This window comes from Aethina tumida, chromosome 4 (assembly GCF_024364675.1).
Source record: "Aethina tumida isolate Nest 87 chromosome 4, icAetTumi1.1, whole genome shotgun sequence".
Lineage (NCBI taxonomy): Eukaryota > Metazoa > Arthropoda > Insecta > Coleoptera > Nitidulidae > Aethina > Aethina tumida.
The window spans coordinates 3,429,139-3,451,742 of NC_065438.1; the positions used below are offsets into that span (position 1 = coordinate 3,429,139).

Below are 22,604 nucleotides of genomic sequence, written 5' to 3' on the forward strand. Positions count from 1 at the left end.
ATTTTTAACAATTTAATAAAGAAATATTAATGAAATTAAAATTTATATTTCTGTATTTTTTAATGTTGAAGTATCCATTTCCATTACCCAAAAATTAATTTAAAAATTTCTCAATTAATTAAATTTATCCAAAATATAAGTATGCTGAATAATCAAAATTGTAAATATTTCAACAAATTCAAAATTGTGACAAAATAGGTGTTTTATACAAAAAGATTTAAATTTAAAATATATAAATATACTAATTTTTGACAATTTCATAAAGAAATACTCAAGTGTCCATTTTTTAGTTTCCTAAAAATTTCCTAATTAATTAAATGTAAAAATTTCAAGATTATATTAAAAAAATAATAAAATAAGAATTTAAGTTATTGATTAATTAATTATTAATTGTTTAATTTTTAAATTTCCAATTTTAAATAATTTCTATAAATCTTTTATTTTATTTTCTTAAAAATTAAATTAAAATTAAACTTTACATTAACATTTAATATGTACTTTTCTTGTCCACATAAATATCATTTTTAAAAATAAAGTATTAAAATTATAAACTATTTGAAATTAACAGACGACTTTATCCAGATTCATACTACAATTATTAGTGTGTTCAACAAATGAATAATTAATTTTATGATAATTATATATTTTGCATAATAGAAACTAATACAATTTATAAACATACATTGCAATAAATTAGCTATTCAGTAAATATTTTGATGAAGTGTCAAGTTTAAAGGTAAGTATAACCAGAATCAACTAACATTTTTAGTTTGAATCTTTTTCAAAATATTTTTCTTTAATTTTAAAACGTTGATTGAAACTTTAAAATTGTATTCAACATAGTAAATACTGAATTAATTAAAAAATAAAAATAAATTTGCTTAGTTTAATTACAACAATAAATTATAAATAGTTAAGAATAATTGTATTTATATTGATTATTAAAAATTAAGAGAAAAGTCCATTTAAAATAATAAAATTAACTAATAATAATAATAATAATTAAATATATAAAGTTCCATAAAAATGAAACAGGCTGAAGTTTTCAGCCTGAAAATAAGTATCAATAAAATAGAATATTAAAAAAATGAATAAGATTTACTCAATTAATTTAAACAATTAATAAATTTTAATACAAATGAAGAGAAACAATAAACTTAATCCTATACAGTGTGTTATGAAAATACACATTACATAAGATTGATCATTATCACATACTAAATAAAATTAATTGAAATCCTCACTATTACAATAAAATATTTTATAAAAAATAGAAAAAAAGGCAAAAAATATTCAAATTTAAAGCAAATTGTTATTGGACGAACCTAGTACTATCAGTTATCGATGGCTGTACTTAATATTAAAATGTTGTTTCAGTACACATAAAAAATATTTGGTGCGTCAATTTAACCATTAGATAGGTAGTTAATTCATAACATTAAATACAGCCATAGATAAGTTATTAAATTTATGACACAGCATGTCTAATTTGGCATATTTACGAGTACTAACATATGTGAATAAGAAAAATAAATCATATCCTGCAACAAATTTGTTATTACTAGTCCGTGATTTTTATAGGTTTGATTTTTTAATCAATTTTAGTGTGTTTTGATATTTTTATGTTGTTTAACGCGGTGTGATTTTGTTTATGTTCATGAAACGCATGCTCATTGTTGAAACTTAAAGTTTCAGCCAGAAAACGAACTATGTGTTTAGTTTGAGCGTCGACAGCATCGTGGACCACACAGATTTTTCTCAGACACCTTCACACACGGATAAAAGTGAGTAAGAACAAAAATTATTCATTAAACCATTTTTAAAGCCAGGTGCATTGAAATTTGATTTAGCGTTGATGTCCTTTGATGTTTTGCATTTATGTATTTACGTTGGCAAATGTTTATTAGCTTTTAGTTCCTGCATCTCACTTTTCAATTTTATTATGTGCAATTTACGCAAACATTTGTTTATTTAAAGGTTTATTATAACGGTGCAGTGTTAATAGGAATATTATTTATTATAACTAAAATACAAATTTTAATTTTTTAGCAGAGAGACAAAAAAGAATATATGTAGAGAGGAATCTCAACCAAATGTCCCTAATACAAATATTTATAAAATTGAATAAGCACACAATATAATTAGACTAACAGTGACTATTTATATGAAAAAAAAAGTATATCTAATATAAACTTTTATATTAAAAATAAATTTGATCAAAAGATATGCATTGAATAGACTTGGACCCATCATTATTTATTTCACTTTTTTAAAATGATTTAGAGCAACACATGTATAATATTAATTGACAATTTACAGTCGTATTTTGTAAATATTTGCAATTTTATGATTAATATCCTGGATATACAAATAAACAAACAAAATTATTTTATGTCACATAATTTAATATTAATTTTTCTTTCAGATGAACGTTTCTGAGGCCTATTTAAGTATAAACCTTATTTATATGATTCCTATTCTATTTTATCATGATATTTTACAGAAATAAAAGAGATTCGTATAATGTGCGACAATTTTCCAAAAGATGTCTGTGAAAATGTAAGTTTATTATTAGATATTGAAAAGAGTTATTTACCTCTTTAGTGTATATAATTATATTATTATATATGATGAAAGGATGTCTAATAAAATTCAATTATTAATGGTATAAAAAAATATAACGAAAGCTAAACATTCAAGCTTAAAAAAATAATTTTATCTACAAGATCTATAATACATTTCATTAAAACAACCTGTACACCCAGATGTACTACATTTTTTGGGTTAAAACTGGTTAATTGAAGTGCTAACTTTCCTCCCAAGTGGCCAAACAATATGTATAACTCTCTACTGTCACGAACTAAAGACTCAAAGAAAGTTTCAAAATGTCAGATGGCAAATTCTACCACAACCACCACACAGTCCAGATATTTGTCCATGTATTTTTATTTAGTAAACGATGTAATTCTGATTGAGGAGGACGTTTTTTCCTTGTAACATCAATAATTAATAGTAAAAAAAGTAAATTACTTTTTTCAATATCTAACACATCTATTGTAACAAATTCTTGTCGTTTATTTTCAGAATGATTTTTATATACGAATACTGGAGTTAGTCGGACTAATATTGTCTTGTGCTTCGTGTTTGGCAGCTCTACTTATTTATTTTAATTACAGGTATTTAATTACATGACATTATTGTTTATTTGTAGTGGAATAATCTGTTTATAGGTGTTTGAGGAATTACAGAACAAAAATACACGTACATTTATTTATAGCAAGTTTTATGCATATTGTTTTCCGTTTAATTAAGTACTACATCCCTCACAATACCAACGTAAGTCCCTCAAAATGAAATATGAAATAATAACATGTTTACTTCTAGTCGATAGTTAGAAATTTTTTAAATGCAGCTTTGGAATACAGTAGAACAACATCGATAACTTGGGTGTTTATTGAAGGACTGTACCTAAATAATTTAGTGGCAATAAGCTTTCACAAACCATGGAAATATATGACTTGTTATTATGTAGCAGGTTGGTGCTTGCCTGCTGTACAAATTATCATTTGGTTGTGGTCCATGCTAGCCAATAATTTAAATGAGTACGTCAAACAATCCATGAATAGTGGTTAGTTAAGAATATTTTATTATTTTTAGCTTTGATTGGATTTTTTACTCATTTTTGAACGATTACATGTACTATTTGGAAGGTCCACGAATTATTTTAATTATAGTAAGTGCAATTAACTTAACAATATAGGAATAAACTCCATTTGATTTCACCAGGTCAACTTTTGTTTCTTGTTAAATGTTGTCAGGATCATAATTAAAAAATTAAGGGACGAACAAACGACTGAAATACAACAAGTAAGGTAATATATTCAACTATTATACCATGTAGTTAATAAAACAACGAATTTCAACATTAGGAAAGCAGTGAAAGCTGCCTTATGCCTTTGCCCTCTGTTGGGAATCCAAAGTTTGTTCCATTGGATACCTTACATCTACGACCAACCATGGAAATATGAAGTCAGGATGTATACAGTTTATTTTTTTGACAGATTCCAAATATTCTTCGTTGCGTTGATTTATTGCTTTTTAAATAAAGAAGTACACATTTAATAGAACACGTGAAAGAATTATATTTTCAATTGATTTGTTGTAGGTTCAGAATGTGGTTGGAAAAAGTTTTCGTTTGAAAATGAATGGGGGACCTCGTTTCTCAAATGTTTCTAGCACTGGAAGGTCCAAAATGCGCCTTTTAGTAGCAATGGTACATTTTAAAAATAATAAACTGATAGAGATTGCTCGGGGGTCAAAAATATCGGGAATAACGTCGGAAGACACAAATGAAAGTATTGATATAGAATAATCAAGCATTATTATTATTGTTACTGTAACACCATAAACAAAATATAAATTGTATACAACAAAAAGCATATTTCATTCAAAAAATTAATATTACATAAGACAAGACAAAAACCAAAAAATTATTGGGAAGATGTTTGATATTACTCTTCCAATACAGAGAAAATAAATATTTAAAATTAATAAAAAATTTTAAATAGCTGGAATTCTATTAATATTATGATAGAAACCTGTTAAAGAATGTACAGGAGATAATTTACGAGGATAGATTAACACAGATAACATATATTTTAGGAAAGACTGAGGTTTGATGATTTTATAATAACACACAATGGACCAACCACACATTACAGTGGTTGTCCATCTTAAAACATATTTATAACATAATAAATATATTATTATATCCACAATTTTAAATATAAACACATATCGTATCGATTATATTTTCCAGGAAATTAATAAATCAACAAATTTTGAAAAAAATTGATAGGACGTGAGTAATAACACCCCATACAAAATTCACTTATCACAAATAAAAATCTTGTCGCATAATTTAATCTAAATTCAATTTATAAAACTTATCTGATGATTAAGTTGAGTCACTATCCAAGTAGAAACTGCAATAGTAACATCTGTACATGAGAAATATTACTACGATGGTGTTTTTAATAATATTGCTGACCATTAAATTGTCTACCGGACGTAAGACGCCATTCAACTATCACCATTTGATTATTCTAATATTATTTCTGTATTTTAGTATCCAGTGGTACCCATGATGAGGCCTACAAACATTTAAAGCTGGGCAAGGAGTGTATCTCAAACGATCAGTTACTAGATGCCTTAAGTAATTTCCACAAGGCTGTTGGCAGGTTTGGGCCAAATAAAAACAAACAGTATTATTGACATTCGCATTTTTTAGAGGCAGACCCACAAAACTATTTGACATATTTTGAGAGGGGTAATGCTTATCTCTTATTGGAAGAATTCAAAAACGCTTTAAGAGATTTTAATCAGGCTTTAGAACTGAAACCTAATTACACACCTGCCATAATCAAGAAGGCTAAAATTTATATGAAACAATGTAAATTTGATTCAGCCCGACTTCATTATGATGCTGTTGTAAGTTATAAAATATTTAATTTTTACTATTATTTATGGAGCTGAGCAGAGTTAATGAAAAAAATTGCAATAAACAATACACATGTTCTAAAAATTATTTTAACTTAAAAATGATTTGTTTCATTTAGGCCAATTTTCAAAAAAATTACTGATATTTTTTTAAAATACTGTTAAAATGGATTGGATATTGCATCAGTGCATCGTAGAAATTCCAACGACAATTATCGTTATCTAAACTGACAAACTTTCAGTAAACATAATTCATATGAAATCTAAATTTAGAAATTAGTCACATATACCTGGGCTCCCCAGAAAATAATATTAACTTGGCCTTTAGCTCTTTAGCTAGTTTTGCGATATGAATATTTCTCCCACAGTTAATGGAAGATCCATACAATAAAGAAGCCATCCTTGCCACCAAGATGATAGACCGAACAGAAGCAACAGTCCAAAAAGCAAAAAGTTTATACGAACGCAAGAAATACGATGCTGCCTTCGACAAACTGACCGATGCCATACAAACATGTCCTTGGTCACCTGATCTCTACGAGCTAAGAGTCAACATTAACATTGCAGACGGCTTCAAAAAAAGCGCAATTTTGGACCTACAGTCCATTCTTCAATTAGAAACGTACAATACCGAAGGATATTTTAGGGTGAGCATTCTATTTTACCAATTGGGGCAAGTGTTTTTTGCCTTGCAAAGCGTTAGAGAATGTCTAAAATTCGATCCTGAACACACAAGATGTTTCTCGTTCTACAAGAAGATCAAGAAGGTGAATAAGTTGTTGGAGGGTGCCATGAACGCTTTAAAGGAAGAACAGTACGAGTTGTGCGTAAATAAAGCGAAAAATGTGATGAAAGAGGAACGACAAGTGGAGGATGTCAGGCACGAGGCCAACGTATTATTGTGTAGCTGTTATTCTAAAGATCAAAAATCTTCAGAAGCAATTAAATTTTGTACAAAAGCGATAAATTACCAGCACAACCCTGCTCAGTATTGCGACAGAGCTGATGCGTATTTGCAAGCAGGAGCATACTCTTCTGCCTTTAAGGATTATAATTTCGCTTTGAAGCTCGATGGGGAGAATTTAAGAGCTCGCGATGGGATATGGGTTCTTAGCAAACATGTGAATTTGGAAAACTTGGAATATTTGAAGCGGGAATTATAATTTTATTCATTATATTTTATATACTATAGACAAATTGTCACGTTTTTTGTACAAAATTAAAACCTACAGGGTAATTTTTAAGTATGAAAACTGAAGAAATCATAATAGCAATTTTTCATGCCTTACAAATGGAAAAATGGTTTGTTGAAATAGGATAAAGAATACGAATTTATGGAGGTGTCTCGTTCTCAAATGGACCACACTGTATATATGTCACTTTAGTAAAAAGTAAAAAATAGAGGTGTAAAATCATTTTTCACTGTAATCTTTATTTATTAAACAGTATTTACAATGTATGACTAAGAACTTATCGATATTCCGTTTCCTTTATCATATATATCGATTTAAATAAAAAATATATACCATAGATAAAATAAATAAACTACAAACAAGTTAACGTGCCGAACTCTATGAACTGTTTATCTATTGTCTATGGTCCTAACCTAACATTTTTGTAAACAAACCATATTATGGAAAAATAACAGAACAAGTTTCTCCATGTACTTAAAAATGGATGATGACATATTTTCACTAAGTGAATTCACACAGGGATCACCAGTGCTATCCCGCATACACACACAACTGTCACCCCCAATTTACAACACAAGACGTTCGCCGGTAATAAGTACAATAAGGACAAGTTATTCCTTCGGACAAGTAAAAAAGAACGTTTTTAAAAATGCAACGTTAGGTAATGAAACAGACTCTTCAGATATATTTTGCAGTCAGGGAAGTGTAATGTCTGATAAACCTATTTTCCATGACAGTTCTTCATCTGATGATGAGGAAACTCTTATAGAACAATTCTCTAGTCAAGACTGTACAAAAGTGGAAATGAGCCACGTAAATAATTTATACTACAACCCCGTAAAACGACGGAAAAGACATAAAGGCTTGGCGCACCAGCTGCACAAGACTGTGGAACTACAGAGGAGTCGACAGACGTTTTGGAAACATGAAATGTCTTTTGATAAATGTGTAAATAAAGACTTTTATAAATTCAGAGTTACGTTATGTTGGCAGGAATATGGAAATGTTATGTGTGATTGTTCTGATACAAAAATATTATTGATAATAAACAGTTCTTTAATTACAAAAGATGATGTACCAAAGTGTAGTGATTTCAGTTGTATTTTGTATAAACCATTTAATTCACGTGAAATCTGTTTTAGGAATGAAAGTTATAAATGTTTATTTAACATTTCCAAATTTATTTTTTTAAAAGAGGTTAATTAATACAATTATGACACAGTTATTAACTTTAAAATCGTTTATTTATGAGGTGGATGGTGTAAATATTTGCAAATGATTTAATTCTTTTTGAAGGAATGTATCTTTTTATATTTTTGTAAAAATAAATAATAAATGTAATGTTTAGTGTATTATTTTCAAATTATAATCACGCCTAATTTATCAGTTTGAAATTTTGTATACATTTTTCTCTATATAGGAGTCAATTATTGAATGATATTAATTTACAATTAGTAAATATTCAGGAATAATTTTAAATGTAATTAATCAAATTCATATTGTACATTTGTTATTATCATTATTTGTAAACAACGAAGTTAGCTTATTAGTTTTGACTACAGATTTTTAAGGTAATATTTATTACCACCCTATAGATAGAGGGATATTTATAACAAACTACTTTTTGAATCAAAATACTTTAAGTAACTAACTTACAAATTAATACTCGGAACATCTGATAACTGCAACCCTAACCTTACTTTCAATAAAATTTATTGAACCTTCTTGTTTGTGATCTTGGAGCAAATGAATTCAATTATTTTACAAATTCCAACATGAGGAACACTTTTATTTTACCTGAATTAGATTCATTACTGTAAGTATGAGTACCAGGGTTAAAGTAAAAGTAAATAATATATAAAACCTTTTCAGTGATCTACCAAATATAACATCCAAAGTAGTGGTAATTTCCATAATAGGTAAAAGTGCTTGCAATGCATTATTACTAAAAACTAAATGTATAGGAAAAGCCTTTTCAAGCAAAACCAAAAAGTGTTCGATTGAAGGCTGGTATGATGAAGAAAATCAAATCATTTATCTCCATTTAATTAGTTTACTGGATACTGACTGTTTAATCGAATGTTATGATGCAATTAGGGAAAAAGTTGAGAGAGAAAAGAACTGCAATGATTTTCTAGCCATCAATGATGAGATTAAAAGTACATTCGCTAGATATTTACATTTATTGCTTTATATAAGTCATATTATTATATTGTCACATCCTGGGTCAACTTTGGATACTAATTATATTCAATATTTTAAAGCAATTGAAGTACTAAGGTAAGTTTTTTAAAAAAGCTAATAAACAAAAATAATCATTCATGGGTTGTAGCCAGAAAATGTACATGAAGATTACAGATGAACTGAGGAATTATGAGGAAATTGGACAAGATTGGATTGACAATGGCAGATTGTGTACACCCAGATTAATCTTTTACTTTGAAAGAAGTCCAAGGAATGTTAGAAACATTAAAAAACTTGAACACAATCTCGAGGACAAAATTTACCACATACTCAAAAAAACCAGAATTGTCAGTAATTCAGGGTAGGTACCCCAAAAAATATACTAAAAAGTGTCTTAATAGGAATTTTTAAGGGCATCTTTATTTGCAATTCCATTAAATGAGGAGTTTGTGTTCATGTCAACTGAAGAACCCTTAGACCCATTGGGTGATGCAGTCAGGGGTTTAATTTTAGATTGTCAGCCAGGAGGAGCCATGCAGGTCACACCACCCTTTTCCACTCAATCAAATTCAGATAGATCTTTTGAGAAGTTTCTTAAAGTGCACATTGATCAGGCCAGGCACAAAGGCTTTGATGATGTCATTAGTTCCACTAGGCACCAGCCACAACAACCCATTCACTTTGAGGTATATTATCTAATTCTAATTATACTAATAAAAGTAACAAACAATAAATAGAAGGAATAAATCTTTATTGTTATAAATGGATTATTAAGTAACTAATTGAATTGCTTTATTCTTTTTATTGATTTCAGTTGCCCACTCTAAAAAACTGGATCACTGTGACTACAGCCCTCTTCAATCTGGTAATCGAATCCGCCTCCGTGTCAGCCCTGTGCACCGACACTCGCTTCTCCGAACAGAGATGCAAAAAGGTCCTACCACTGGCGTTGGCCCGCTACCAGGAAGGTCTGCCGACCCACTACGCTCGTGGTGAACACGTAGCAAGACTCGCCATCGCTCAGGCTTTGTTCCGGGCCCAAGCTAGGGGCCCTGTGTTCGATCAGTTCGCCGCCCAGTTGGAGTTGGACTGCCAGAAGCACTGGGAAAACGGCAGGCAACAGTGCGAGGCCGCTTCGATGACGGGCAATCCTTGTAAACTGCCCAAACATTCCTCTGATCAGGAACACATGAGCGGTTTCGTTTACAAGGGTAAAACACCCACTTTTACAATATTCTAACGCAATTATAATGTGAATTTTGCAGCAATATGTGACTGTGGGAGAAAGATAGGCCCCAGGGATGACCCTTACACAGCAAAACAAGCAAATTACCAGTTCTATCAACAACTCAGTAAGGAGTGTCAGTGCTCGAAGTTGGAGAGGATAACATTCCCGATATTTCAACCCTCAATTAAGGAGTACAAGGCTGCCACTCTGACTGAAACTGAGGACTCACTGTCGGTCTTGTCGGACAGAAGCGGCGAGTTGACGCCGGACAACGAAGGAGGGCTGATCAGACAACCAAGCACGACGGAATACCTCCCAGGAATGTTGACTCTGGCTTCTCCGCCTGGTCTTTTGCCGGTTTTTTCGAGTTGGTCTTTGGTTTGTCTCGGGGCGTCCTCGCTTTACAGTCACAACTTGGGACTCTCCGATAACCATCAGCCTGGTTTTCTTAGCTCCACGAATTACCTTTTGCCTTGGGACGTGACCGTTTATTCCAAGGCGAAAAATACTTGGGCCAACATGAATAAGTACTCGACCAGAGGAAGACGTGGCAGACCAACTGGGAATATGCCCCAGTTTACTGTCAAAGTGTTCATTGGTGTCGAGTACGAATGTTCCTCCGGTCATAGGTATATTCTCGTCAAATCTTTAATGATTTATTTATATTTCTATTGATTATTTGCAGATTTATGTTGGCGGCTCCGGACAAGGTGTTAAAGGCAACTCCTGGAAGCATAGTAAAAGATACTGGGCAAAAAATCGCTGACTCTGACATGCCTTTGTATTTCCCCTGCGCCTGTCGTGCAGGGAAATACGCCCAATTGATGAGATTGCACGTTGTCACTCCCAAAGCACCCGTTTATTGTACACTAAATCCAAAGGTAAGTTACGTCGTCATCAAAAAGTTTGGGGGGTTTTATATAAGTAAATTTTCAGGTACAACCGGCTCCTGGGGCTCCAATTTTTATAAGCAACACTGATGGACCTTCAAAACTGTCTCAGTCTTCTTATTGGGTGATGAGATTGCCTTATGTTTATGTGGCTGATAAGGAATATTATCCTCAACACTTATCAGGAAGATTATTACAAGGAGTATTTGGTGTCACGGAAGTAGAATAATAAATATTTACTATTGTGTATTTAATAAATTTAATTATTTAATTAAATCTGTGTACAATTGTTGTTTTATTTAACATTGGTTGAATAGTAGACTAAAAGAAGGAAGAAAATAATTAATGTAAAGATACTCCCTATATATAAAACTCTAAAATCACATCTTGGATATCTTTCTCAATTATTTTTGTTAGAATGTTTAAATAATTTTTAAATTATTAGTTCCAGAATTGCCAACCTAAAACCAAATTGTTTTGCGCGTTGTATTTCTTGAACCTAACCTCAAACTATAATTGTCCGACCAACAATGCAACAATGAGGAGAATTTTGCGTCTTGTCCAAGCGCCGTAAACCAATTAGAATGCAGTGCCCGGAAGTTTGGAACTTCAAAGAGCCCGAGACAATATTCAAGTCGCACGTCGTTGATCCGGACGATAAGAGCTGTTTCAGCAAAATTCGCAGCTTCCACTACAATCACTTGGTCCGTGTTATGTCATGTTTACAAAATGGTGTTGTCAATTTTATGTTTTCAGGCCTCAGTCGTACTTCCAGACACGTTAAGGGTACCTCAAAGCTTGACAGACACTTTGAATACAGACTGTGATTATTACAAGATTTCTGAATTAAATGCCGCTGATTTGGTCAATGAGGATTTTCTCACTTGTTTTGTTAAGAGTGGTCAACTCACTTTACTAAGTATTAACACCAGGATTGATTGTGATAGTTGTCTTTGCATAACACCTCTGGGACATTTAATCTTAAATGTTGACAAGGAGACTTATCAGGCACTTGGATTAGAGGGAAAAGTCTCACACTTTCACTCAAAAGTTAAGAGCAGATACAGTAAGTGGTTCCTAGTAATATTTTTACATCTAGTTAATTTAATAAATTTTGTTTTTTCATAAATCCTTGATTAACTTTTTATTAACTAAAAAATTAAGTAAAAGTATGGCACAGAATATTACATTCAGTTTTATATAAGAATATTTTTATGTACTTTTGTAAATATCTTTAAATTGCCCAATTTTTTTATAGTAGTAGTAATTACTGAAGCAAAACCTATTTCCATATCTAGATATTAAGATTAAAGCGTCTATTAAAGGCATCGACGATACCAGTGACAATATTCTGGATACCAACAGTCTTGCATATAAAAAATATTGGAATCCCTTCAGTCATGAATTGAATTTATCTCGAATATTGTCACTGATGATGGTGTGACTCCCATTAACACCATCATGTTGTTTCAGACGATGCCGAGATACCGTACTGTACCGTCTCTCCAGACGCTCAGTCTGAAGGCAATCGGCTCTCTAATTGAGTCGCTGCATCCGATCGTGATTTACAATATAGCCGTGCATTCGGACTCGCAGCGGATGATCGGTGACTTGCAACGCCAACTGGACTTTATATCCAGGCACTTGGTCTCGCACGTTCCCTTCTATCTCTGGGATAAAATGGCTGTTGATGTGTTGGAGGCGGTCACCAAAATTGTCGAGGGTACGAGGAAAAGATACAGACAGACGGCGCCGATCTCTCATTTCCTGACTGAAATGACAATCGTGCTGAGCATGGCTGAGGTTGTGATGACTCCTCTGTTGAAACACATCGACTTTTCCATGTGGCCAAAGATGATGCGTTATATTTTGTTTAAGAATCTCAACAAGGCACATAATTTAGAGCACCTGAACCTGGGGTCGTGCACTGGGGCTTGGCGGAGCAGCGAGAATGATCGTCTGTTAATCACGAGCATATCACACATGAGAAACTTGAAGTTCTTGTGCTTGTGCTTTGATTGCACTGACACCATCATTCAGGCTGTCAGCGAGAACTGTCCGAACATCCAGAGCTTGGATGTGACTTCCTCTAAATCGGTGACGGACCGGAGCATTCAATCTCTGTCCGCCTGCCAACAACTAACGGAACTACTAATTTTACAAACTTCGATAAGCATTCAAGGCTTGGCCGAGATAATTACCAATTTACCGCAGTTACAAAACATAGGAAAGTGTGATGATTTTAGCAAATTATTGACATATTTCCGCGAAACGGGTTTCGTGGCCCAATTGCCTTTAAAAAAGGTACACACGAAAGATATGTGTAACGCAAATATGCATACCCTAGTCAATACTTTCCCAAATCTGGAGTCCTTCTCGTTGTTCCTCAACGACGAAGAAATCGTAGATTTGCGAATCTTAATTGCCTTGAACAACCTGAGGGAGCTGAAAATTCTCTCAGGGGCATTTTATGCTCACTTTTTGGGTGATACTCTCGAAGCTCGAGGCTCTATTTTGGAAATTCTCTATTTGGAACAAATGGAGGAGATGGATATAAATGTTGTGATAATTATTAGTCGGTGCTGTCCAAACTTAAAGCAATTGGTTGTCTATAACTGTGATTTCAGGGATTCGAACACGAATGCTCTCCAATACAAAAAATTTAAAATACCTCCTTTCGTAAGCCTAGAAAAACTGACGTGGATCGTGGACGGGGGCTTGAACATACTCGAGTTCCTGCTGATGAACGCCTTTAATCTTAAGTCGTTGTATCTCGGCTCCTCCACCGGCATCAACCATGCCTCGGTGGTCAATATCTGGCACACTAACCCGTTCCGCCATCTCGAGGAACTCAAGATCTTGTACAGCAACGACATGAACATGAGGACGGTCCAGTTGATTTTGGCCAGCTGCCCCAATTTAAAGTCCTTGTCTGTGCTGGAGGGGTGGCAAGGCATACAGACCGCCGAGCTGCAAGACTTCAGAAACCACATTACTTCGGTCAACCTCGATCTGGATCTGCGACCCACCCTGTCTCTTTGAGTTGCGCATATAATACTCATGACGGCATTATTTTAGTCTCTTTGTGTAATGTACTATTTAATTATGTGTTAGTCTGAATATATTCTATTTATATTTAAACAGTGTATTTTATACTTTTGGATCACACAAATAAATTATTTTATGGCATGTGTGCTTTACTGTCATTACATACACGTTGTAACACACAAACACTATTTTTTCTAGCTATTGACGTTAATTTGGGCGATGCCAAGTTTTGTGCTGGAAGCTACTTACACGAACGGACTAAACTTGCTTTGGGGAAGTTGCCGAAGCTTACGGTAATTTTCATTTGGAAGCCACCACAAAGTGATATCTGTCCATCATCCATAGCAAACTTTTTAGACAAAGACTATAATGTGAAGCTGTGCAAGCTGCAACACAATTCTGATGTACTTTATTCAGTTAAGGTGCCCCAAATAGATGATTTGAAAAATTTGCATGAGGATGATGTGGCAGATATAGTTGAATGGTTGGGTATGATTTGTTTGAATGGGGACTTGGAAGAGAACTCGGAGGACGTGTACAAATCGTATTTGTCTACGTATGAAATTCCTCAGCCACACATTGAAACTGGACAAGTCCGTTTTCTACAATGGAAAGGATTATTCACATTTGAAGACGTGGAGAGCTTAATTGAAGAAACACGGTAAGTTCCAAGTTTACTAACAAGGCATCGCAATTTTATTCATTTATTACAGCAACTACGTGAAGTCACTTGATAAATCTTGGGCAGCAATTCACATCCAAGGATTCTCAGACTCTCCAGTTGCTTGGTCCCATGAAGAACATCATTATTATACCAGTGGAGACAATGGATATGTTTTATTAATAAAAAGCGATAAAATGTTGATTTTTACTCAAGAATGTTCTAAGAAAAAGTACAAATAAATATTATAATTATACTTGTTGGCATTTTTATCCTATTTAACTTAATTTTACAACAAAGAAGGTAAAGGATGAAAATAAATTTTAGTTGTACTTAATATTTTTTAATATAAAAATGTTAACAAATTTTATAATCCAAAAATAAAAATAAAATTCACTTCTTTTTCCTTCTAATTTCATTGGGATTTCTACTCATCCAATACTTAACATCTTGCCCAGGCCTGATACAAAGCTGTGCTGATTTGGAATTCACATCTCTCATGACAAATGGAGAGAAACCTGCAATGTAATCATCCTCCATTGGATTAGTTTTCATCCTAGCTAATCTACTGGGCCTGTTTTCTGGCATGGGTTGATCAGCCACCAAAATTGGATTATTTGGATGTTTGCCACCTTTAATTTTAGGCACTGAGAACTTCTTACCCTTTCCACTTAGTGGTCTTCTGGCATTAATGTGAATTTGCATCTTGCCATTTTCATCTAAGGACACAGCTACTTTCTTCAAAGTATTATTGCCACACTTAGGGCAAAACAAATGTGTCATTACACTTGTGGTTTTGAAACAGGTGTAACATCTTAATATGAAAGTCCTTAACTGCCTGATTATTCTACCATCTAATGCTGAGACATTCAAGTTCATTTGCTTTAAGACATTTTGCATTGCAAAGTCAGTAGTCATACAAGCTACAGACACGTGTTTTTCTTCCATTAATTCAGAGTTTACTTGTTTTTTGGCTACTTTTACATTGGATGGTGTGATCCAGCCACCTTCATCATCATCATCGTCATCCTCATTAGTTTTATCTTCCTCCTGTTCTTCATCAGAAACATCTTTTTTGTCCCCATCCACAGCCACAAGTACATCCTCAACTGGTTCTTCTGTAGTCACCTCCTCTTCACATTGCAAAGTGCCAAATTTTTCAGCCAACTCACCTACATCTTTTGGTTTTTCATCTGTTTCTCCACTTGTTTCAGTGTTGTCTTCCTCAGTGTGGTTTTCAATTGGTTTTGTCTGGCCAGGAATGAAAAAGCCAGTGACATCAGCATTCATATCTGGAGCTGAAGTTGTGATAATAGCCTTTTGTAAAACAGGCTCTTTCCTTAAATGATCGACGCCAACTTTTTCCTTTTCGAGCTGGTAAGTTAAAGCCATCACTTTGATATCTGTGGCTGACAAACTGGGATAATCACCAGTCTTCTTGGCAAACTCTGTAACAACTTGTATGCTTTCTGGAAACACAGTTTTCACCTCTAAGTCGTAGGGAAGAACGACCAGCCTGCGAAGCTGTCGCTTATTTTTAATCTCGTCAACCACCTCGGGACATGTTATAATTTTTTCGGCTACATCCTGAAAACATTTAATAGGTTATATTAGGAAACTAAGAAAAGTCACTGACTTACTTGTAGCGGCGCGTTTTGTATGAACGCAGTTGTATCCACAACTAGATATTCTACTTTCTTTTCGTCCGTAACACCCATTTTAACACATAGATTCGTAAAATTAAGCTAAAACACGTGCACGTTTGTTTTGATGTGTCTGTCAACAAACTGACAGATTCGGTAAGAGCAACATGCTAAAACGAAACTAACCAATTTGCCGTCAAAATGCATGGTTGCCACTAATTGAAGATGACATGGGTGTTAAATACAAGAATATTATGCTTTCAAAATTTGACGTTACTTTACAAAAACATTAGACAGTTTATTGAATTGTTGCATTTGCATGAAGAACATTGATGATGGTCATAAAATGTAATTTTAGGATGCGTGTGTCACCCTCATGTTTGCCACACTGAGCAGGACATTAATAAAAAAAAGTGTATCAATGGAGGCGACATTTCGGTCAGTGCATACATAAATAAAGATTTATTTGTAGTTGGGTCGCGTATTTACCGAAATGTAATAGTAGTTTCACGGTCGGGTATTAGAGGCGTTGCAAAACACCAAAACACATTTTGTGCAATAATATTTTGTTCATAGTTGTTGTGCCATGAAAATTTACGTCAGCGCTTGGTAGGTAAATATAACAACATAATCTTTATTATTTGAACGCGTTTTAAAGAATTTGCCAATTCCTTAGCCAAAATTTTCTCCTTAGAACATGTAACTAAGTAGAAAGATTGCGAATTTCATGTTGTGCAATTGGGAAATGAATTCACTCAGGTGTAAAAGTAGAAAACAGGTGTTCTCTATTGGATAATGCAAAATATAGTGTGTTTTCGTGTATTTACAGAAATTTAATCTCAATATAAGGATTAACAATGGATACTAGTTCATCAGATGTATCTGCTTTCCACCAACTTAGCATTACGGGTAAGTTTGACCACAAAGACTCATTAAGATAAAAATAGATTTTTATCTGTTCACTGATAATTTACAAAGAACAATTATAATTTTAATTTAATTTATTTGATTATTAATTAGTTCTATGTGTGTAATATAGCTTTATATAAAACTTGTTATTGTAAACATTTAATCCAATTGAGCGTAGGATAAATATTAGCTAAAAATAAACATAGCATGGCATATCATTCTATTAATTGATGATTTTTATTTGAATTACTATAAATCAAATCATTAATTGTATAATCTATTAGTAAAAATTACTTGTTTGTACATTTTTGTTTTATGATTTCAGTCCTTTCTATGTTGTTATAATATTAAAATATAAAAATTATTGTTATTAATAATTATTCTAGAAATTTTAATTAGTCATTAGTCTGGTTTATCTGGTCTAATATCAAATTATGAGATAAAAGATGGATTATGGTGACAATTAATAAATATAAAGATAATTTAAGTACAATTACTATTATTTTGATACAAAAGTATATTAAATAATATGAAAAAATATGAATTTATTATAGTACAGTACAGCTTTTTTTTATTAGAAATAAATAGATGGATATTTTATTAATAGAACACAAATATGTTGATATGAAGCCAAAAAAACGTTAAGAAATCTCTTGTGTAACATAAAAAAACCACATAGCGTAAAGTACATGCAACATTATTCCAGTGGAATGCGCCCATCTGCGCTCAAACACGTTCCTGAAGCCGAACCCCTACGTGGAAATCGTGGTGGACGAGCAGGCGCCCCGCAAAACCGACACGGTGAAGAACACCATCCAGCCGAAATGGAACGAGACGTTCACGTTGCTGGTGACGCCGCATTCGTCCATCAATTTCGCCGTGCTGGACAAAAAGAACTTCCGCAAGGACGCGGTCTGCGGCGAGAAACGCGTCGACCTGTTCCAGCTGCTGACCGCCTGCAACGGTAACTGTGATAACCTCGAGCTGACGCTCGACCTGATCAACGAGAACAAACAGTCCGAGGCGCAAGTCAAAGTAAATTGATGACCCCTAATCCTGGACAACGATTTTTAATTGTTACTTTTGTGCGCAGGTGGGCGAGTTGATGTGTTTCATGAAGGGACTGAAGGTGGACATGTCGAATCATGTTCGACCGGGCGCCAGTTCCTCGGCCACGCCCCTCGCGCAGAACAACTCGGACACGACCAATTCGAGGGCTGTGCTTAATGGTATCAAGGTCAGGCAACGGTCTTCGGGTTCGGAGAACGTGCTGCCGTCGTCGTCCAGGGCTGGATGCTCGGAACGGCGGTCTAACATCACCCCATCGATGAGCACCTCCAGCTTACCCAACGGTAATACTTTTGAGTGTTTTACGGAACAAAATAGGCTAAAAAGATGTTTCTCTTGTATTCTTTAGGCAGCATCGGCCCACCCATCACTGTGCCAAACGGCGCCTGTGTGGAGGAGGAGCCGAGGAACGAGGAACCGCTTCCTCCTGGATGGGACATGCGGTTTGACAGTTATGGCAGACGATATTATGTTGATCACAACACAAGGTAAGATTGATTGACTTGAGTGGATTAAAATCTCATTAATTTAATATTATTATTATTAATTTTATCAAGACTAAGTGTAAACAAATGAGTAATTTGAACTCATGTGATGTGACTAACAGAAATCTTAACAATTTTCATATCAATAGAGGAAGTGTAATTAATTGAAGGACTCGTGGGTTTATGAGACTGATTAAAACTGTGATTTTATTGATGGTATATTTATAGATTAATTGTGTTCACTTCGCTTCTCAGAAAATATGAACTATTCGATTTTCCTTGTTATAAATGTTATTTTTACTTGACATTTATTTGAAAAATTAATATGAATATAATATTTTGTCTAATGCAGATGAAAATCATTTATTTTAAATACTTTTTAGAGGAAATAAAACTCATTTTTCCAAATCTACTATTTATTATGGGACCATAAAAACTAATAAAACTAATTTTTTCAAGTTTATTACTTATTACAATGCGACATTAAAATATTTCAATAACATTATTTTCCTTCGCTAAATTTGCATTACGAGGCGATACATGTGAATTCCCACATTAACTGATATACTTACTTTATCAAAGTCCTGCGTATTAATAATTAATAGCGTTCACACAAATTAATTTAATCCGCCTTGACAAAACGTGCCACTTGAAAAGCTTGGTAATGCCAAATAGATCAAAGTATCAATAGCATGTGTATTTTGTGGGTTGAGGACGAGATTCGTATCGTTGTTAATTATAATAAAACCATTATCTCGATTGTTAAACGTTGGTCGCATTAGTTATAGCAGCATGTATCTTTTAAAACCCACTTTTGTCGATTTTATGGGATGGTCCTTGCCGATTCGAAACGAAAACGAGTAAGATTTATTTTAATTTCATGTTTATTACGTCTTTAGAGTTAATTAACTATAACAGATTTGATGGCACACTATTGTTTAACATAATAACAGGTATATTTATTGATAAAATTGTAGTTTTTAAGGCTTAAACATTGTTTTTAGATCGACATCATGGGAGAGGCCGTTGCCGTTGCCCACCGGGTGGGAGATGCGACGGGACAACCGGGGGCGGGTCTACTACGTCGATCACAACACACGCACCACCACGTGGCAACGACCGGACCACCAAAGACTGCAGCACTTCCAGCAATGGCAGGGCCAAAGGCAACATATCGTTCAGCAGGGCAACCAAAGATTCTTGTATCCGCAGACTCAGAACGGAACGACGGCCGGACCGTCCGGTCCATCCGGCCCGTCGGCCAGCGCCGACGAGGACGATGGACTGGGACAGTTGCCGGCTGGTTGGGAGAAACGTGTCCAACCGGAAGGTAAAGCCTTCCACTTATTCCTTTAATAAACGGTGACATTAATTTGTTTTATTGTATGTTTTTAGGCAGGGTGTACTTCGTGAACCACAAGAACAGGACGACGCAGTGGGAGGATCCACGCACGCAAGGGCAGGAAATAAGCTCCGACATAGACGACGTGCCCTTGCCCCCCGGATGGGAGATTCGCTACACCGACGACAACAAGCGATACTTTGTTGATCACAACACCAAAACTACAACCTTTGACGATCCACGACCCGGCGCCCCTAAAGGTCCCAAGGGCATTTACGGCGTGCCTAGAGCTTACGAGCGTTCCTTCAAATGGAAGATCAGTCAGTTTAGGTTCCTTTGTCAAAGCAACGCAGTGCCAAGCCACATGAAAATACAGGTATTAACTTCAACAACATTCACAACGTTACAAAAACTACATCTAAACGTTTCTAGGTGTCGCGACAAACTTTATTCGAAGACTCGTTCCACACAATAATGCGTTTGCCAGCCTACGAGCTGCGCAGGCGCATCTACATAATATTCAAGGGCGAGGAGGGACTGGATTACGGCGGCGTCAGCAGGGAGTGGTTCTTCCTGGTGTCGCACGAGGCTCTCAATCCGATGTACTGTCTGTTCGAATACGCCAATAAGAACAATTACAGTTTGCAAATCAATCCGGCTAGCTACGTGAATCCCGACCATCTCACATACTTCAAATTCATCGGTCGGTTCATTGCGATGGCTCTCTATCATGGGAGGTTTATATACTCAGGTAGGTACAATACTTAGTTGGTAATTAAAGGATTCACAAAACATAAAATGTTAGGTTTCACAATGCCATTCTACAAACGTATGCTGGGCAAGAAACTGGTGATGAAGGACATCGAAAGTATTGACCCGGAATTCTACAACTCACTCGTGTGGCTTAAGGAGAACAACGTCGACGACTGCGGCTTGGAATTGTACTACAGCGTAGACTTTGAGGTGCTGGGCCAAGTGGTGCATCACGAGTTAAAGAAGAACGGCGACAAAGAACGTGTTACGGAAGAGAACAAGGAGGAGTATCTGACGCTTATGACTGAGTGGAGAATGACGAGAGGTATCGACGACCAGACCAGGGCGTTCCTGGACGGTTTCAACGAAGTCGTGCCGATTGAATGGCTGAAGTATTTCGATGAGAGGGAACTGGAACTGCTACTGTGTGGTATGCAAGAGATTGACGTGGAGGACTGGCAGAAGCACACCATTTACAGGCACTATCAGAGGAGCAGCAAACCAGTCGTTTGGTTCTGGCAGGTAAAAATGTTTTACATTATATCAATGGACAAAACTAACTAACCAAGTTTGTGTTTTAGTTTGTTAAACAATCGGACAATGAGAAACGTGCCCGATTGCTGCAGTTCGTGACGGGCACCTGCCGAGTACCCGTCGGTGGATTTGCGGAATTGATGGGCTCGAATGGTCCCCAACGCTTTTGCATTGAAAAAGTCGGCAAGGAGAGCTGGTTGCCACGCTCGCACACCTGCTTCAATCGACTGGACTTGCCGCCGTACAAGAGCTACGAGCAGCTGGTTGAGAAACTGACCTATGCTATCGAGGAAACCGATACGTTCGGACAGGAATAAATAAATGGAGGTGCGTCGAGGCGAATTGAATTGGACGGAGTTGGTTGTGGGGACTCGCTGCTAGGGACGTAGAGAGTCGATGGTTTCTAGTTAAACAAACAGAGATAATACTTACATATGTGACTACAAGATCTCATGATAATGTTCGATTTGTAGGTATCATGAACTGCTCAAAAATGTATATTATTATATATTTTTATATCTTTTATGAGTTATACACTACCAAAATACTTCTCAAGACATTCAATAATTTCTCAATTAGAAAATGCTTCTCGCAGTTATATTATATTTATATTTTATTGATTATATACTCCAAAGACTATATTTTTTATTTTAATTTTTTAATGTCGAGGGGTGCTTGTTTTGGGAAAGACTAGAAACCTCACTTATAAAAATGCTGAGTCCCGAAAACAACTCTTCTCTAGAACCAAATGAAATTTCTCTCTTATATGTGACTGTACCTGAAAATAGTATTAAAAGTCTGGTTAATTTAATTTTTGTTTTCGGGCAAATGGAATGGTACCTAAGCAATCTTTGAATTGATCTATTTTCTGTCAAACACAATTTTGTGCTTGTGCAATTTACTAATTTAAATTGTAATTGAATGTGATAATTAGACTATTGGCCTATCATTTTCTAGCTTCACCTAAAAACATACAATACTTAATGTATATATATTTTTTAAAGATATTCTACTTGTATATTTTTAAATATTGTAGAACAATTAATTTATATTGTATTAAAATATTATTTACTCACATTCCAAATTATTTTAATTTAACTGTTTTGCCAACAATATATCCAAAGTTTATTAAATATATAAATTAATTTTTGGATTAAAGATGTAATA

General features: G+C 34.4%; 8 protein-coding genes across 10 annotated transcripts; 7 read left to right on the forward strand and 1 right to left on the reverse strand.

Moving 5' to 3' along the window:
• The first annotated feature begins 1,724 nt into the window (after nucleotides 1–1,724).
• Nucleotides 1,725–4,434, forward strand: LOC126265319 (PDF receptor-like). The gene is made up of 10 exons (XM_049966353.1): nucleotides 1,725–1,784; nucleotides 2,426–2,450; nucleotides 2,504–2,559; nucleotides 3,085–3,176; nucleotides 3,231–3,336; nucleotides 3,385–3,602; nucleotides 3,658–3,733; nucleotides 3,787–3,872; nucleotides 3,930–4,110; nucleotides 4,166–4,434. The coding sequence occupies exons 2-10, from the start codon at nucleotides 2,426–2,428 to the stop codon at nucleotides 4,370–4,372; spliced, it is 1,047 nt and encodes a 348-aa protein (XP_049822310.1). The 5' UTR covers nucleotides 1,725–1,784; the 3' UTR covers nucleotides 4,373–4,434.
• A 408-nt stretch (nucleotides 4,435–4,842) lies between these two features.
• On the forward strand, nucleotides 4,843–8,016 carry LOC126265267 (dnaJ homolog subfamily C member 3-like). Its single transcript, XM_049966115.1, has 4 exons — nucleotides 4,843–5,070; nucleotides 5,129–5,236; nucleotides 5,291–5,490; nucleotides 5,868–8,016. The coding sequence occupies exons 1-4, from the start codon at nucleotides 5,007–5,009 to the stop codon at nucleotides 6,660–6,662; spliced, it is 1,167 nt and encodes a 388-aa protein (XP_049822072.1). The 5' UTR covers nucleotides 4,843–5,006; the 3' UTR covers nucleotides 6,663–8,016.
• Nucleotides 8,017–8,266: 250 nt separating this feature from the next.
• Nucleotides 8,267–11,265, forward strand: LOC109597216 (nonsense-mediated mRNA decay factor SMG8). The gene is made up of 8 exons (XM_020012857.2): nucleotides 8,267–8,508; nucleotides 8,565–8,972; nucleotides 9,025–9,237; nucleotides 9,289–9,562; nucleotides 9,691–10,087; nucleotides 10,142–10,733; nucleotides 10,790–10,985; nucleotides 11,041–11,265. Exons 1-8 carry the CDS (start codon nucleotides 8,468–8,470, stop codon nucleotides 11,221–11,223), a joined length of 2,304 nt encoding a protein of 767 aa, XP_019868416.1. The 5' UTR covers nucleotides 8,267–8,467; the 3' UTR covers nucleotides 11,224–11,265.
• Nucleotides 11,266–11,578: 313 nt separating this feature from the next.
• Nucleotides 11,579–12,438, forward strand: LOC126265311 (ribonuclease P protein subunit p40-like). The gene is made up of 3 exons (XM_049966309.1): nucleotides 11,579–11,698; nucleotides 11,751–12,060; nucleotides 12,320–12,438. Exons 1-3 carry the CDS (start codon nucleotides 11,579–11,581, stop codon nucleotides 12,436–12,438), a joined length of 549 nt encoding a protein of 182 aa, XP_049822266.1.
• LOC109597211 (uncharacterized) lies at nucleotides 11,919–14,183 on the forward strand. Its single transcript, XM_020012851.2, has 2 exons — nucleotides 11,919–12,060; nucleotides 12,468–14,183. The coding sequence occupies exon 2, from the start codon at nucleotides 12,471–12,473 to the stop codon at nucleotides 14,034–14,036; it is 1,566 nt and encodes a 521-aa protein (XP_019868410.1). The 5' UTR covers nucleotides 11,919–12,060; nucleotides 12,468–12,470; the 3' UTR covers nucleotides 14,037–14,183.
• LOC109597209 (uncharacterized) lies at nucleotides 14,100–14,945 on the forward strand. The gene is made up of 3 exons (XM_020012849.1): nucleotides 14,100–14,103; nucleotides 14,241–14,703; nucleotides 14,756–14,945. Exons 1-3 carry the CDS (start codon nucleotides 14,100–14,102, stop codon nucleotides 14,943–14,945), a joined length of 657 nt encoding a protein of 218 aa, XP_019868408.1.
• A 72-nt stretch (nucleotides 14,946–15,017) lies between these two features.
• LOC109597219 (RNA-binding protein NOB1) lies at nucleotides 15,018–16,501 on the reverse strand. The gene is made up of 2 exons (XM_020012865.2): nucleotides 16,344–16,501; nucleotides 15,018–16,290 (listed from the first exon to the last, which is right to left on the reverse strand). Exons 1-2 carry the CDS (start codon nucleotides 16,419–16,421, stop codon nucleotides 15,097–15,099), a joined length of 1,272 nt encoding a protein of 423 aa, XP_019868424.2. The 5' UTR covers nucleotides 16,422–16,501; the 3' UTR covers nucleotides 15,018–15,096.
• Nucleotides 16,502–16,636: 135 nt separating this feature from the next.
• On the forward strand, nucleotides 16,637–22,514 carry LOC109597227 (E3 ubiquitin-protein ligase Su(dx)). Of its 3 annotated transcripts, none has more exons than XM_049966946.1 (10): nucleotides 16,637–16,784; nucleotides 17,176–17,255; nucleotides 17,962–18,290; nucleotides 18,349–18,607; nucleotides 18,673–18,811; nucleotides 19,813–20,138; nucleotides 20,204–20,526; nucleotides 20,583–20,901; nucleotides 20,956–21,425; nucleotides 21,485–22,514. In XM_049966946.1, the coding sequence occupies exons 2-10, from the start codon at nucleotides 17,204–17,206 to the stop codon at nucleotides 21,752–21,754; spliced, it is 2,487 nt and encodes an 828-aa protein (XP_049822903.1). In that variant the 5' UTR covers nucleotides 16,637–16,784; nucleotides 17,176–17,203; the 3' UTR covers nucleotides 21,755–22,514. The 3 variants fall into 3 exon arrangements, with proteins under 3 accessions (XP_049822903.1, XP_049822902.1, XP_019868431.1); XM_049966945.1 differs by lacking the exon at nucleotides 16,637–16,784 and adding an exon at nucleotides 16,791–16,959; XM_020012872.2 differs by lacking the exon at nucleotides 16,637–16,784 and adding an exon at nucleotides 16,791–16,955.
• Nucleotides 22,515–22,604: the final 90 nt, after the last annotated feature.